Source organism: Mercenaria mercenaria, chromosome 7 (assembly GCF_021730395.1).
Source record: "Mercenaria mercenaria strain notata chromosome 7, MADL_Memer_1, whole genome shotgun sequence".
NCBI classification, from domain to species: Eukaryota; Metazoa; Mollusca; class Bivalvia; order Venerida; family Veneridae; genus Mercenaria; species Mercenaria mercenaria.
The window spans coordinates 642,980-656,703 of record NC_069367.1 but is presented as its reverse complement, the minus strand read 5'-3'; the positions used below and the strand labels follow the sequence as shown (position 1 = coordinate 656,703).

The following is a 13,724-nucleotide window of genomic DNA, read 5'->3' as shown; positions in this document are numbered from 1 at the left end:
TTACGAAATGCATACGATATTCATGTTTCGTTATTCAAATATCTTTTGAAAATGAATATCTGTTTTAAATGACATATGATTTAACTAGCGCCGTAGATGCCCTCAACTTTTAGGAAAACACGGTAAGCTATTAAGCGTTCATAATTAATCCATTTTATTTCAAAATAATAATTAAAAGTGATCAATACATGCTTATTTTATATCCTTTCCATTGATCAAAACATTATTGATATCATTTGTGATTTTAGAAATTATAAGCCTTTAGAAAAACATCACTGTTAACCAAAAACATGGACGCTTGGCATCTGTCCATCCGATTTATCAGTTCTATAAATAGAATATACAACGGATTTGTATACAAACACGATCTCGCCTATTAAATCTTAGGCAATTAATAAATAAACCAATATTTTCCATGACCGCCTCGGTAGCCTAGTGGTAGAGCGTCCGCTTCGAGTGCGGGAGGTCGTGGGTTCGATCCCTGGCCGCGTCATACCAAAGACGTAAAAATGGTACTAGTAGCTTCCTCGCTTGGCGCTCAGCATTTAGAGGATAGCACTAGGACTGGTCAGCCCGGTGTCAGTATAATGTGACTGGGTGGGGTATCATGTTATGTGTCTACGGCGTGATATTCCAGCACTATAAAGTTGGGCATTGTGCTCACTGCTACAAGTAGACACCGTCGTTCATATGACTGAAAAATTGTTGAGAAAGACGTTAAACCCGAACACACACACACACACAATATTTTCCATGAACACATTTAAAATTGTGTATTTGGTGTTGTTGATGTCTATTTTTAACTAAGTATTCGGGGCTGGTAATACGCAACACGCAGTACTTTGCGATATAGTAAGACAAATAACTAGTACCATTTTTTACGTCTTTGGTATGACGCGGCCAGGGATCGAACCCACGACCTCCCGCACTCGAAGCGGACGCTCTACCACTAGACTACCGAGTTATTCTATTTTAATCAAGGATTTTCAAAAAAATGGCAGAGAAACTTCTCAAAATGCAAGATAACATTTCCCAAAATCAAACATACCAATGGTTTAATTTTGTTTACATTTTAGTTTTATCGGGGAAGCGAATGTCGGGTACCGATTTTTTGTCTTACTATATCGCAAAGTACTGCGTGTTGCGTATTACCAGCCTAATCCGTTATGTTCTGTGTAAATTCGAGGGTACCAGTAATAATAACACCAAAAATACGGCCTGTGATTAGATTTGTGAAACTTGGAAGTCTGAAAAATAAAGTGCTGTAAAGTCTAATCTATAACAGTAAAAATTAAATTTGAGTCTAAAATATTTATTACTGTTTAACTTTTTTACACTAGCAACATCTTTCCATAAATGGCATTTTTTCCCAATCTGGACAGATATCGCGCAGAAATTTCCCAATTTTAAAGGCATAGGCCTCTTCCCAATTTGCTGGTGAAAAGCCCTGGGAAATAATGCAATTTTCAGCATAAAATCGTTATAATTGTAGGTTTAGTATCAAAATTCTTTTGACAAAACATTTGAATAATATTACAATTATATGTAGACATTACTTACTTTTTTGCAATATTCTAACAGTGAACTGGCATTTTATGTGCTGATCTTAAACAGTTGAATTTATTTGTTTGTTTGTTTGTTTTGGGTTTAACGCCGTTTTTCAACAGTATTTCAGTCATATAACGGCGGGCAGTTAACCTAACCAGTGTTCCTGGATTCTGTACCAGTACAAACCTGTTCTCCGCAAGTAACTGCCAACTTCCCCACATGAATCAGAGGTGGAGGACTAATGATTTCAGACTCAATGTCGTTTATCAAATAGTCACGGAGAACATACGCCCAGCCCGAGGATCGAACTCACGACCCCGCGATCCGTAGACCGACGCTCTACCTACTGAGCTAAACGGGCGGACTCAGTTGAATTTAAGAGGACAATTCTATAACTAAATGATCGCTGCCAGTATATAAAAGATCTTATTGTACCCCCCGACAACAAAGTTGTAAGTGGGGGGGGGAGGGGGCGGGTATACTGGTTTCAGGTTGTCTGTCTGTCTGTATGTCCGTAGACGCAATCTTGTGCGCACCATCTCTCCTCATCCCCTTGACAGAATTTAATGAAACTTCACACAAGTGATCAGTACCAACAGTAGTTGTGCATGGGGCATGTTAGGTTCTTTTAGGAAAAAAAATGCAGAGTTGTGGGACTTTGTTTTTTTGTTACTATACTATATACATAGGCACAATCTTGTGCACACCATCTCTCCTCATCCCCTTGACACAATTTAATGAAACTTCACACAAGTGATCAGTACCAACAGAAGTTGTGCATGGGGCATGTTAGGTTCTTTTATAAAAAAAATTTGCAGAGTTATGGGACTTTGTTTTTTTGTTACTATACTATATACATAGACACAATCTTGTGCGCATCATCTCTCCTCATCCCCTTGACACAATTTAATGAAACTTCACACAAGTGATCAGTAACAACAGTAGTTGTGCATGGGGCATGTTAGGTTCTTTCAGCGACAAAAATTGCAGAGTTATGGGACTTTGTTTCTTGTTAACATACTATGTACATACAGTCTGCATATGCAATCTTGTGCGTGCCTAATCTACCAAACACTTGCACACAATTTAATGAAACTTCACACCAGTGATCAGTACCAACCCTAGTTGTGCATGGTGCATATTACATTCTTTTAGATAAACATTCTGCATAGTTATGGAACTTTGTTTTTTGTTACTATACTGTATACATACAGTCTATATACATACAGTCCACATAATTATGCAATCTTGTGTGCGTCAAATTGCAATGTACTGTGTCAGTGCATGCGGGGGGTACATTCATCACCTTTAGTGATAGCTCTAGTTTAGTTATGATATCCAGAATTATATGCAAGGCAGACTCGCATCAAATTGAATGTAGTAAAAAATGATTTTTGAGCCTCATTTTTAGCTCACCTGAGCACAAAGTGCTCAAAGGTGAGCTTTTGTGATCGCCCTGTGTCAGTCGTTGGTCGTTGTTGTCAACAATTTGACTGTAAGCTTTCTAGAGGTCACAATTTTGAGCCAATCTCAATGAAACTTAGTCAGAATGTTACCCTTAATAAAATTTTTGATGAGTTCTAGATTGGGTCATCTTAGCTCTAAAACTAGGTCACCAGGTCAAATCAAAGGAAAAGCTTGTAAACACTCTAGAGGTCAAATTTTTGGCCCAATCTTAATGAAACTTGGTCAGAATGGAACCCTCAATAAAATCTTGAAAGAGTTTGACATGGGTCATCTGGGGTCAAAAATCTAGGTCACCAGTTCAAATTAAAGGAAAAGCTTGTTTACACTCCAGAGGTCACAATTTGGGCCCAATCTTAATGAAACTTGGCCAGTATGTTACCCTCAATAAAGTCTTTGACGAGTTTGATATTGGGTTATATTGGGTCAAAAACTAGATCACCAGTTCAAATTAAAGGAAAAGCTTGTTAACACTGTAGAGGCCACATCTATGACTATATCTTCATAAAACTTGGTCAGAATGTTGATCTTAATGATCGTAAGGTCCAATTTGAATCTAGGTTATCTAGAATAAAAAAAAAAAGGTCACCAGGTCAAATCAAAGGAAAAGTTAATTTACACTGTAGAGGCCACGTGTATGACGATATCTTAATGAAACTTGGTCAGAATATTAATTTTAATGATCTTTATGTCAAGTGCAAATTTGGGTCAGGTGGGGATAAAAACTATTTCACTAGGTCAAATAAAAGGAAAAGCTTGTTGAGGCCACATTTATGACTTTATCTTCATGAAACTTGGCCAGAATGTTAATCTTGATGATCTTTAGGTCAAGTTCGAACTTGGGTCATGTCGGGTCAAACACTGGGTCACCGGGTCAAATCAAAGGAAAAGCTAGTTTACGCTTTAGAGACCACATTTATGACCATATCTTAATGAAACTTGGTCAGAATGTTAATCTTGATGATCTTTAGGTCAATAGGTCAGGTGAGCGATACAGGGCCTTCATGGCCCTCTTGTTTGTATTTTCTCTGACTCACTGCATAATTTAAATTTATATGACAGTAAGCTAATATTCTCTATTTATTAAATGTTTGACGTTGCAGGAGTGTAATACAGCCATTAAATAAAAACGATACTACACTATTGTAATAAAGCTTTGACATTGACGTCATTCATAGTATAGGCGACGTCGGTCAAATTGACTTGTTTATATAGCAGGAGAAATAGAGGATATTTGTTTGTTTCAGTGAAATATCAATTTTATTCACAAGTGAGCATCAAAAACTGATATTTTCACAAGTGGCATAGCTACGAGTGAAAATGACTTTTTTTGGTGCTCACGAGTGAAATAAAATCGATATTTCACTGACACAAACAAATTTTCTTTTTATTTCATGTGTAAAACTCTACTTTTGTTGCGTAATTTATAAAATGTTGAAAATCGCGGGAACAACAGAAAGCATAACACAAATGACGTCATTTTAACGACGTCATCGTCATTATGGTCCCCGGTATTCATAACGCTCGGTGTATTATTTGACTTCAATCGCGACGGAGGACCGGAACTAGTTCGGCAAAAACAGTGAAAAATAAAAATGATAATCTGCTGTTTCAAAACTGTGGATTATCACTTTTATTTCACTGAGAAAACTCTATAATTCACTGGAAAACATAAAATAAAGTCGAATATTTGGTGTTTCGACAAGGAAGGCTAACATGTGATAAAAAGAATTCATCTTACATTTGTGACTATCCACATTGAATTTATTAAACTCGTTGAATATAATTGATAAAATGTGCTGTTTCACATTTTATCACGCAATCTATCTTATATTTGGCATAAATGTCATCCTCACTCAGACGAAGTCTCTTGTGCAAACCACAGGTTCCTGTCTCAATATTTGACTTTCATCTAAGAATGTTACAAAAACAGCTGAAATGCACCGCCCCATCAGTACTCTCAGTGCTTTGATTTTCTTTGACGATCGTTGTTAGTCTATCACTTGTACATGAACTATGTAACTTACAACTTGAATTTCTTCTTATAGATTTGACACAAGGAGGTGTTTCAATGATAGGTAATTATACATTTTTTTTTCAATAATAAGGCATCAGGCTATTTCTTTACAAAATCCAACAGAAGGGAGTGGGCAGTCATAGCGCAGACTGAATATCTTTCTTCATCAAATATGAGCTCAGCAGGGGCCTCCGTGGCCAAATGGTTAAGGTCGCTGACTTCAAATCACTTGCCCCTGATCGATGTGGGTTCGAGCCTCACTCGGGGCGTCGAATTCTTCATGTGAGGAAGCTATCCAGCTGGCTTACGGAAGGTCGGTGTTTATACCCAGGTGCCCGCTCGTGATTAAATAATGCACGGAGGGGCACCTGGGGTCTTCCTCCACCATAAAAAGCTGGAAAGTCGCCATATGACCTATAATTGTGTCGGTGCGACGTTAAACCCACCAAGAAAATGAGTCCAGCAATTTTCCGTTCAGCCCTCGTAAAATCAGTTTGTTGTAAAGAGGGTCCTACTCTAGAGAGGCTAGAATACTAAGAATTACAGACTTATCTGTAAAGAAATATTAATGTGTAATATGTCCGGGTTATAATAAGTATCGCCCGTACTGCTCCGGGCTATGATTAGTAAAACCTCGTATTGCCCGAACTACTCCGGACAAATTATGAAAATGCCTAAACAAGAATAAACGTGTCTAGGGCGATTAATTTAATCATGTTATTGTAACGAAACTGATATTTTTCACCAGTTAAATTCTTTCATTTTTCAGGTTAGCAACGAAAGTCTTCGTGATTATTTGTTTTCTAAGACGGGTTCAAATATGTTTTGTACTGTTCTGTTACATGATAATAAACATGTTTATATAAAGTCATTCTCTCGTGTAAATTCCTTGAGTCTCGCTTAAGCATTGGTTGTCTTTTTTCTTTTTACATTGATTGTCATTGTATCATGAACATTGACATATTTAGTGTCTGCAAACTAGTAAACACAGAAAAACTATGAACATTTATCATTAGATTATTTAGTATTGCGTAGTTAAATTATGGAGATTTATTCTGTACCTATTTTTCTCTTACCATCACCAATTCGTATTAGCACCACGTGACTGTGCAAAATAGTTTCGTATTCATGATGGATACATTACATTTATCCCATGTGACCGTCCACAGTAGTTTCGTATTCATGATGGATACATTACATCTATCCCATGCGACTGTCCACAGTAGTTTCGTATTCATGATGGATACATTACATCTATCCCATGTGACTGTCCACAGTAGTTTCGTATTCATGATGGATACATTACATTTATCCCATGTGACAGTCCACAGTAGTTTCGTATTCATGATGGATACATTACATTTATCACGTCCACAATAGTTTCGTATTCATGATGGATACATTACATTTATCCCATGTGACAGTCCACAGTAGTTTCGTATTCATGATGGATACATTACATTTATCCCATGTGACCGTCAACAATAGTTTGGTATACATGATGGATACATTACATTTATCCTATGTGATCGTCCACAATAGTTTCGTATTCATGATGGATACATAACATTTATCCCATGTGACAGTCCACAGTAGTTTCGTATTCATGATGGATACATTACATTTATCCCATGTGACCATCCACAATAGTTTCGTATTCATGATGGATACATTTCATTTGATACTGGTTGTTTCATTTCGTCCGTTCGGAAGCGCTTTACAGAATGCAAAAATACAATACAAAAATCAACACACTGAAACCAAAAATAAAAGGTATGCTCTGGAATGTATCTTTCGAGAACTTTTTCTTCTTTTCAACATGTTCCTTATTTTATATTTATATAATTTATATCATGTGTTAAATGGATTCGAATATAAAAACGTATTTCATATTTAGTTGCTGTCTGCTTAATTAATTATAACTATTTGTTCTAAGTTTTCAAATTATGTGTGAGTTTTCATATGAGTTTTGTCGTCTGAAAAAACGGTGTGCATAATTGAAAGTGATGTTTTGATAACGGTAACACTTCTGAAGATGCTTTTTTTCCATAAATATTACGAAGGTTAAAGTCTTCAATATGACCACAGGCTCTGAGATCATTTATCCGTCAAATATAAAGGCAATATAATGGAGTATTGGGTCTTTCTCCAACAGGATTTTGGGAATGAACAATTCCAAAATAAGAACACAATCTTCTGTCAAATATTTTTTGTAAGTATAGGTAAATGAGTCGAAAAAGCAGAATCAATTGTGTCCATGCTCTTCGCTGTTTTTCTAATTGCAATAGGATTTAAAAGCGAACAGCATGGATCCCGACCAGACTGTGCGGATGTGCAGGCTGGTCTCGATATATATGCAGGTCGCAAAGTCATTATGTTAGTTTGTGTTATGGCGCGGCTCAAATTATTAATGAATGTCAGTCTGTTTAGGAACCAATAGCATCCGCCTTGTCGGCCATATTTAACTCGGAATCACATGTGTAGATGTATCAACCAACATCGAGAAGAAATTTAAAAAACAAAACAAACAACAACAACAACGAATTGCCCATGTTTAATACTAGTATATCGTCCAAATAGCACAAAGTGCTGTTATAGACAGCGAGGATTTCTACCCGCGTATCTGGAGAAACCTAAGCTTAACATAAAATCCCTTTCATCGTAATGTTAAAGCAAGTGGCACACAATTACAACATCTCCGTACAAAACAACCCTGGGGAAAAAATGGAAAAGATGGGGATAATTCTGGCAAGTTTCAAGTACATTGTATGTCTGTACTCTGACCATCAAGCCGATGAGTCAACAAACAGGATGCCGTTTACGACAGAGAAAAAATGTTGTTAAAACATATGTTTAATCAAGGTCAATTTTCAATGCCGAGCGCATCTGTTTCACAACGACAATCGGTTCAGTTCGTATTTCTATTAATCAGTTTAAGAAACGAATTAAGCCTAATATATTGGCAGCTGTGTCCATGTTTGCCTATAATCTTAAAGCAAAATGGCTTTTATCCTTCTTAATTGTCAATAAAAGTGGTTATGTTAAGGAAATCCGTTTTTATTACCTTCAGAATGAATAATTTTTAAACATCTGTCGCGGCGTGCGGTGTATTTTGAGAAAACATTTGATATGAACTAATTTAGAGCAAGGTATATCAAAGTAGCGGCGTTTTTTTCTTGTTTTCATGATTTTCATGCCTAATAAGGTCGTCATGGTATTCAAGACCTTTCAGCTCCCAGCATCAGTTCATGTAAATCATGAAATTTCTTTATTTGATATATTCCAACCATTAACTTTTAACCGCTACTATGTGTAAAGGGTATAAAAATGTAGCACTTTGCAATAATAGGCCGAGTAAGTTAAACTTTAGGTCTGCTGGCGGCAGTTGATTCTGCCTTTGCGACCAGTGCAGACCAAGATCAGCCTGTACATCCGTGCAGTCTGACCACGGTCTACCCTGTTCGCTATTCAGTCAATTTTTCAGTAAACACCCCTTCAAAAGATAAATGGTACTGCCCAAATCGAATGATGGACCAGGCCATAAAGGACATTTAGCAGGCTAAAAGCCGTCTAGGTATACCGCAGTAATTGATAGAATATGTATCATCGTGTAATAACAACGGACAGTTAGATACTTATATAAATTCAAGATTTTTGTGTTTGTGTTGATTTCAACAGTCTTAAAAATTTAATAGGAATATAAATGCGGTAGAGTAAAATGGGCATTTAAATAAAAAAGAAACAAATAAAACTCTACGCTGCAATATCCCATCAAAATGTTGCGTAAGTAGCCACTAGTCATGAATAGTATCCGACAATGCTTTAAAGAGTTTCATTGTATATTAAAATGATATATGTATATGACGATGTACTATGTACAAGTCTAAATAAAACGTATGTTCTGTTCTGTTCTGTTCTGTTCTGTTCTGTTTAAAATGAACATAGTCTTAAAATCCGGACCTGTCAATATATAGCGGTTGATTTAGATTTCACTAAACATTTTGCATTGTATTGCTCTTGACGAATAATCTTCCAAAATAATAATAAAAAAAATTATCTCGTCGAAAATATTCAGTATGGGTCCTATATTCATCATTGTTTAAAGCCTGAAATTACGCCTTATCCTGCTGAATTTCTATAATGAACTTGTCCATCTTTCAGTTTGGGCAGTGCAATTAACTGTCTATAGGGGTGCTCACAAAAAAAAAAAAAAAAAAAAACACTGACTGAATGGCGAACAGTGACTGTTAAGAATCAATTGTGCATGATGACGGTTAAGACTTTTATTCCCTAATTAGTGCGTCACCTAAATGTGGTTGGATAAGTGTTTAGATATTAAGAAATCAGTATAAAACAGAACGTTTACATGTTTGTATATATATACGGAAATAACTGGTAGTCTTTAACCAAAAATAACACCAATTCTTCTGTCAACAGATTCTCTCCTTACTTTGATGTCTTACAGTTAAGATTTTTGTAAAAAATATTTTTTTAAAAATTTGTACTGATTGCACGTCTGTTGATAATACCCGAAAGTAAGGTTAAAGAGTAGAGATTAAGGTTTATTATATACCCATATAAATCCTGTAAACCAATTGGCTTGTATTTCACAATTAAATATGAACAGACAGACAAAAATTCCGTATTGTACCTTTCAAATTCCGTATTGTACCTTCCGTATTGAAGCTTCCGGACTATTTTCATTAATATGCATGACCAAACACATTTCTATAAATAGCGCACATAAAAAATTCACTTAATTCCATTTAATATCGATAAACATTGAAGATTTCGTTCAAGAACAAAACAAGAATCAAAATGGTAAAGGTATATAATAAAAGGGTCATTATAACAGTAGCTAGATCTGGGACTTTGTATTCGGCTCTCGTGGATTTTGCAAAGTCGGATCACACTCGGCGCTTGCGCGCCTCGTGAGATCCGATCTAGCAAAATCCACTCGAGCCGAATACTGCGTCCCAGATCAAGCTACTGTTATAATAACCCTATTTTACATGGCTTACTTTTGTTAAAGCGTTTTTATTGTACGTGTTGTACAAGACATAGCTAATTGCATTTACATAGATATACTTATTATTTTGACCTATTGGTCTTTTATACAGTATTATTAAACAATAAGTAGCCTCTTGGTATTTTTAAACACTTGTTTTCAATTTCAAATGTATGTGCCTAAGATTGAGCTTCATGAATCACAATCATGAGTTGATGTTGAATGTAATTAAAGCTATATAATGATAACAAAAACAATAAATTAGTTTATTTATATTTTTAACATGAAAACGGCGTTAAATTAATTTATTAAGTGATTGGTTGATAATAGAATGAAAAATAAAATACAAAGATTTTAACTTTGGCTTTTCAACAGCTTCATTTGCTGAAATATTCTAAAATGTCTCGTTAATTTTAAGATAGAATATTTTAAGTTTCGTTTTAAGTCGGCATGAAAAATATATTTAAAAAATAAAGTTTCAAATTTAGAAATAGTTTGTAAATTGTGTTAGACAAGTTGATAATAATCACTTGGGCTTAAAGAACGTTTTTCAAACTAAATCACGGATGGACTCATCCTCATTATCAATAAATAATCTAAGAATTTAATGAAAGTAACTGTATTACATTCTATTATGTTGTACATTTCATCTTCAAGATAGATTTACGTACTTGATTAGGTATATGTACATAAAGGAATGAAAGGGTTTTTCTCTGTTCTTGAATGTGCAGTTCGACAGATAACACATCTGTTTTTTCGTTAAAATGTTGAGCCGGTATATCTCTTCAAAAATAAGTACTTTGAAGAGCTGAATATGTTTAAATAATTGTTTCATAGTGTTTTACCAAATTCTAATTAAACAAAAATAGGTAATTAGATACATGCGCGGATCCAGCAAATTTTCTCAGAGTGGGTCCGACCGCGCCCTTACTACGACTGACAAACGTGTGTCTTTATACACTAAATAATTCGATGTCTTTTGCGGATGCTAGCTGTTTACAAGTACAGAGTTGCCAATAAGATTTTGTTAAACAGGCTGAAATAGAAAAGTACCCGACCAGCTGGGGGTGAGGGGGGGGGGGGGGGGGGGGGTCTGGGGGCATGCCCCCCCCCCCCCTTGAAAATTCAGCTCTTCATTTCCTGCATTCTGTGGTAGACGCGTTATTCGGCATTGAGGGTATCGAGTAATTCGGTGTGTTAATGATTCATGGAATTTTTATAAGTGGGTAGCATATAATTTTTTTTCTTCTTTTACCATGACCAGACACGAACATATTATACATTTCTTATGACTGACAATAATGCTTTTATAAAATAGTCGAAGTATTGAATTACTCACCGACATTAAACGTAAAAAGTGATGTTTATATTAAAGTTAAAAGATTCAAAGGTGGTCGCAAAAATATAATTTTCTGTTTTATATTTACAGGCATTTGATAACTCTCCTGACACTGCTACAGACAGATATATTTTAGGAAATTGTCAAACCAAATTGTTTAAAGTCAAACATTTCTAACAAGTGAATTCTACTCCATTCAGTGACGACATAGAGAACCTAGTTTGTAACATATTATAACTTAAAACTTCTATTTCATGCTGCATCGATTTTACATAATGAGCCGCGCCATGAGAAAACCAACATAGTGCGTTTGCGACCAGCATGGATTCTGACCATCCTGTGCATCCGCGCAGTCTGGTCAGGAACCATGCTGTTCGCTAACGATTTCTCTAACTGCAGTAGGCTTTGAAAGCGAACAGCATTGATCCTGACTAGACTGCGCGGATGCGCAGACAGGTCTGGATCCATGCTGGTCGCAAATGCACTTTGTTGGTTTTTTGTCATGGCACGGCTCATTTGTTTTTGAGAATGCCACATCAGATTGTTTTTATAACGGATGACTTCTAGTTGATGCAGAATCGAGTTTACGTATGGTTTTGAAAATCGAGAGATCAGATCGTATTCTTGTCTGGAGACTTCTAGTTCATGCAGTCACGAATTTACGTACGGTTTTTGCAAGTTGGCCAATCAACTCTTATTAGAATGAAGACTAAAAACGTAAGAGTTTTAGTTTGTTGGTTAACTGTTTGCCTAGTGCTGATTTATTTGCGGGCTCAGACAAGAATGCTCCATAGAGAAGTCGCGAGTAAAACTGTTGACCAGTGTGTTTCTGGATGTTTATATGATTTGAGAATTATTGCTATTACATATAACAGGGCCGGTTCTCTTCTTCGGTTATTGAATTCTTTAAATGATGCAGAATACATTCTCGATAAAGTAAAACTTGAAGTATGGATCGATAGATCTGTAGATGGAGAAGTGCATCAACCTACGTTACAGATTGCAAACAATTTCAGCTTTATGCACGGTCATTACAGTGTTGAAGTACACCCAAAACATGTAGGAATTCTTAGTCAGTGGATATCAACTTGGAAACCGAACAAGAAAAGCTCGGAAATAGCAGTGATTCTTGAAGACGATTTAACTGTTTCTCCATACTTCTACAAATATCTTAAACGTGTGCATAAAAAGTATGACAATAACCCAAAAATAAATGGCTACGCTTTGCAGGGATATAAACGTAATCATACTGTAGACAACCGCACGTTTCTCGAAGGACCAAAGGGCAGCTTAGTGTTTCTTTACCCAATCGTTGGATTCTGGGGATTTTCACCGAGTCGTACAAATTGGATAAACTTTGTCAGATGGTGTTTTACAGCCGTTCATAACAAAAGCATTCAACCTTATGTACCAGATATTATAGCAACAAAAAATTTCAAAGTGCTTCAGAAACACGGCAAGGGTGACAGTATGTGGTCAATTTGGCATATGTATTATGCATGGAAACACAATGAGTTTACACTGTACACTAATTTCAAAGGTATGAACTGATTCTCCTTTTTTTCTATTACGTTAATGGACCCGCAGTGACCATCGGCATTTTCCGTGCGGCTTCGTATCCGCCGTAAGGGATTTCGGCATTTTTCGGCCGTAACAAAAACAACATTTGTCATAGCAACCACGGAAAACGCCGAAATCATATACGGGAAATACGTAAACGGACGGAATTTGCCGATATCATTATGGGTCCATTACCTTAATTATATATTGCTGATCGGGTGTAATCTACGGTGTCCCATTAGGGCCATCGTCTCACATAAAAAAATTGAAACACAGTACGATGTTAAAAGCCATCGTAATTTCGACTTTTCAGCACCTTTGTTTCATTTTTTCTCCACTTTTTTATCAACTTATTGAAATATGACCACGTTACCATAACGCAGGCAGGCGTTGGCCCATTCTTCGAGCCTGCTAGAACTATAACAATTGAAAAAAAAATATTTTTGCGTCTTCAGATGGTGAGGGTGGTATCAACATGTTAAATCCACCAGCACAGAACTGCACTCGAGTGCCAAAACAAAAACAAAACAAAAACAGAATGGAATGTCGATATATATTTTTCAATAGTTGGTAATTTTTATCCAAAAAAAAAAAAAAAAAAAAAGATCTGTGTACATACAGAAAATTCACGACCAGCATTTTAAACTGTAAAAGAAGTCTGTTACTCTTTGAAAACAGTGCATTTTTATCAATGTTAGGGTCGTGAAGTCAAGTTGTGGTGCGTCACAGGTTTGTCAGACCGTATTGACGCCAATGTTTTCTATTGCGACCAATTTAAGAAAGAGCGC

At 36.1% G+C, this 13,724-nt stretch overlaps 2 protein-coding genes across 2 annotated transcripts in view; both read left to right on the top strand.

The window, feature by feature from the left end:
- Positions 1-5,900, top strand: part of LOC123555175 (neurogenic locus notch homolog protein 1-like) — a 33,021-nt gene extending 27,121 nt beyond the window's left edge. Inside the window, exons 15-16 of the mRNA XM_053548883.1 lie at positions 5,061-5,090; positions 5,799-5,900. Of these exons, the coding sequence (XP_053404858.1) occupies positions 5,061-5,090; positions 5,799-5,803 (35 nt within the window). The 3' untranslated portion in view covers positions 5,804-5,900. The remainder of the gene's footprint in view (positions 1-5,060; positions 5,091-5,798) is intronic.
- Positions 5,901-12,159: 6,259 nt separating this feature from the next.
- On the top strand, positions 12,160-12,927 carry LOC128558717 (uncharacterized). The gene has a single exon (XM_053548882.1). The coding sequence runs from the start codon at positions 12,160-12,162 to the stop codon at positions 12,925-12,927; it is 768 nt and encodes a 255-aa protein (XP_053404857.1).
- Positions 12,928-13,724: the final 797 nt, after the last annotated feature.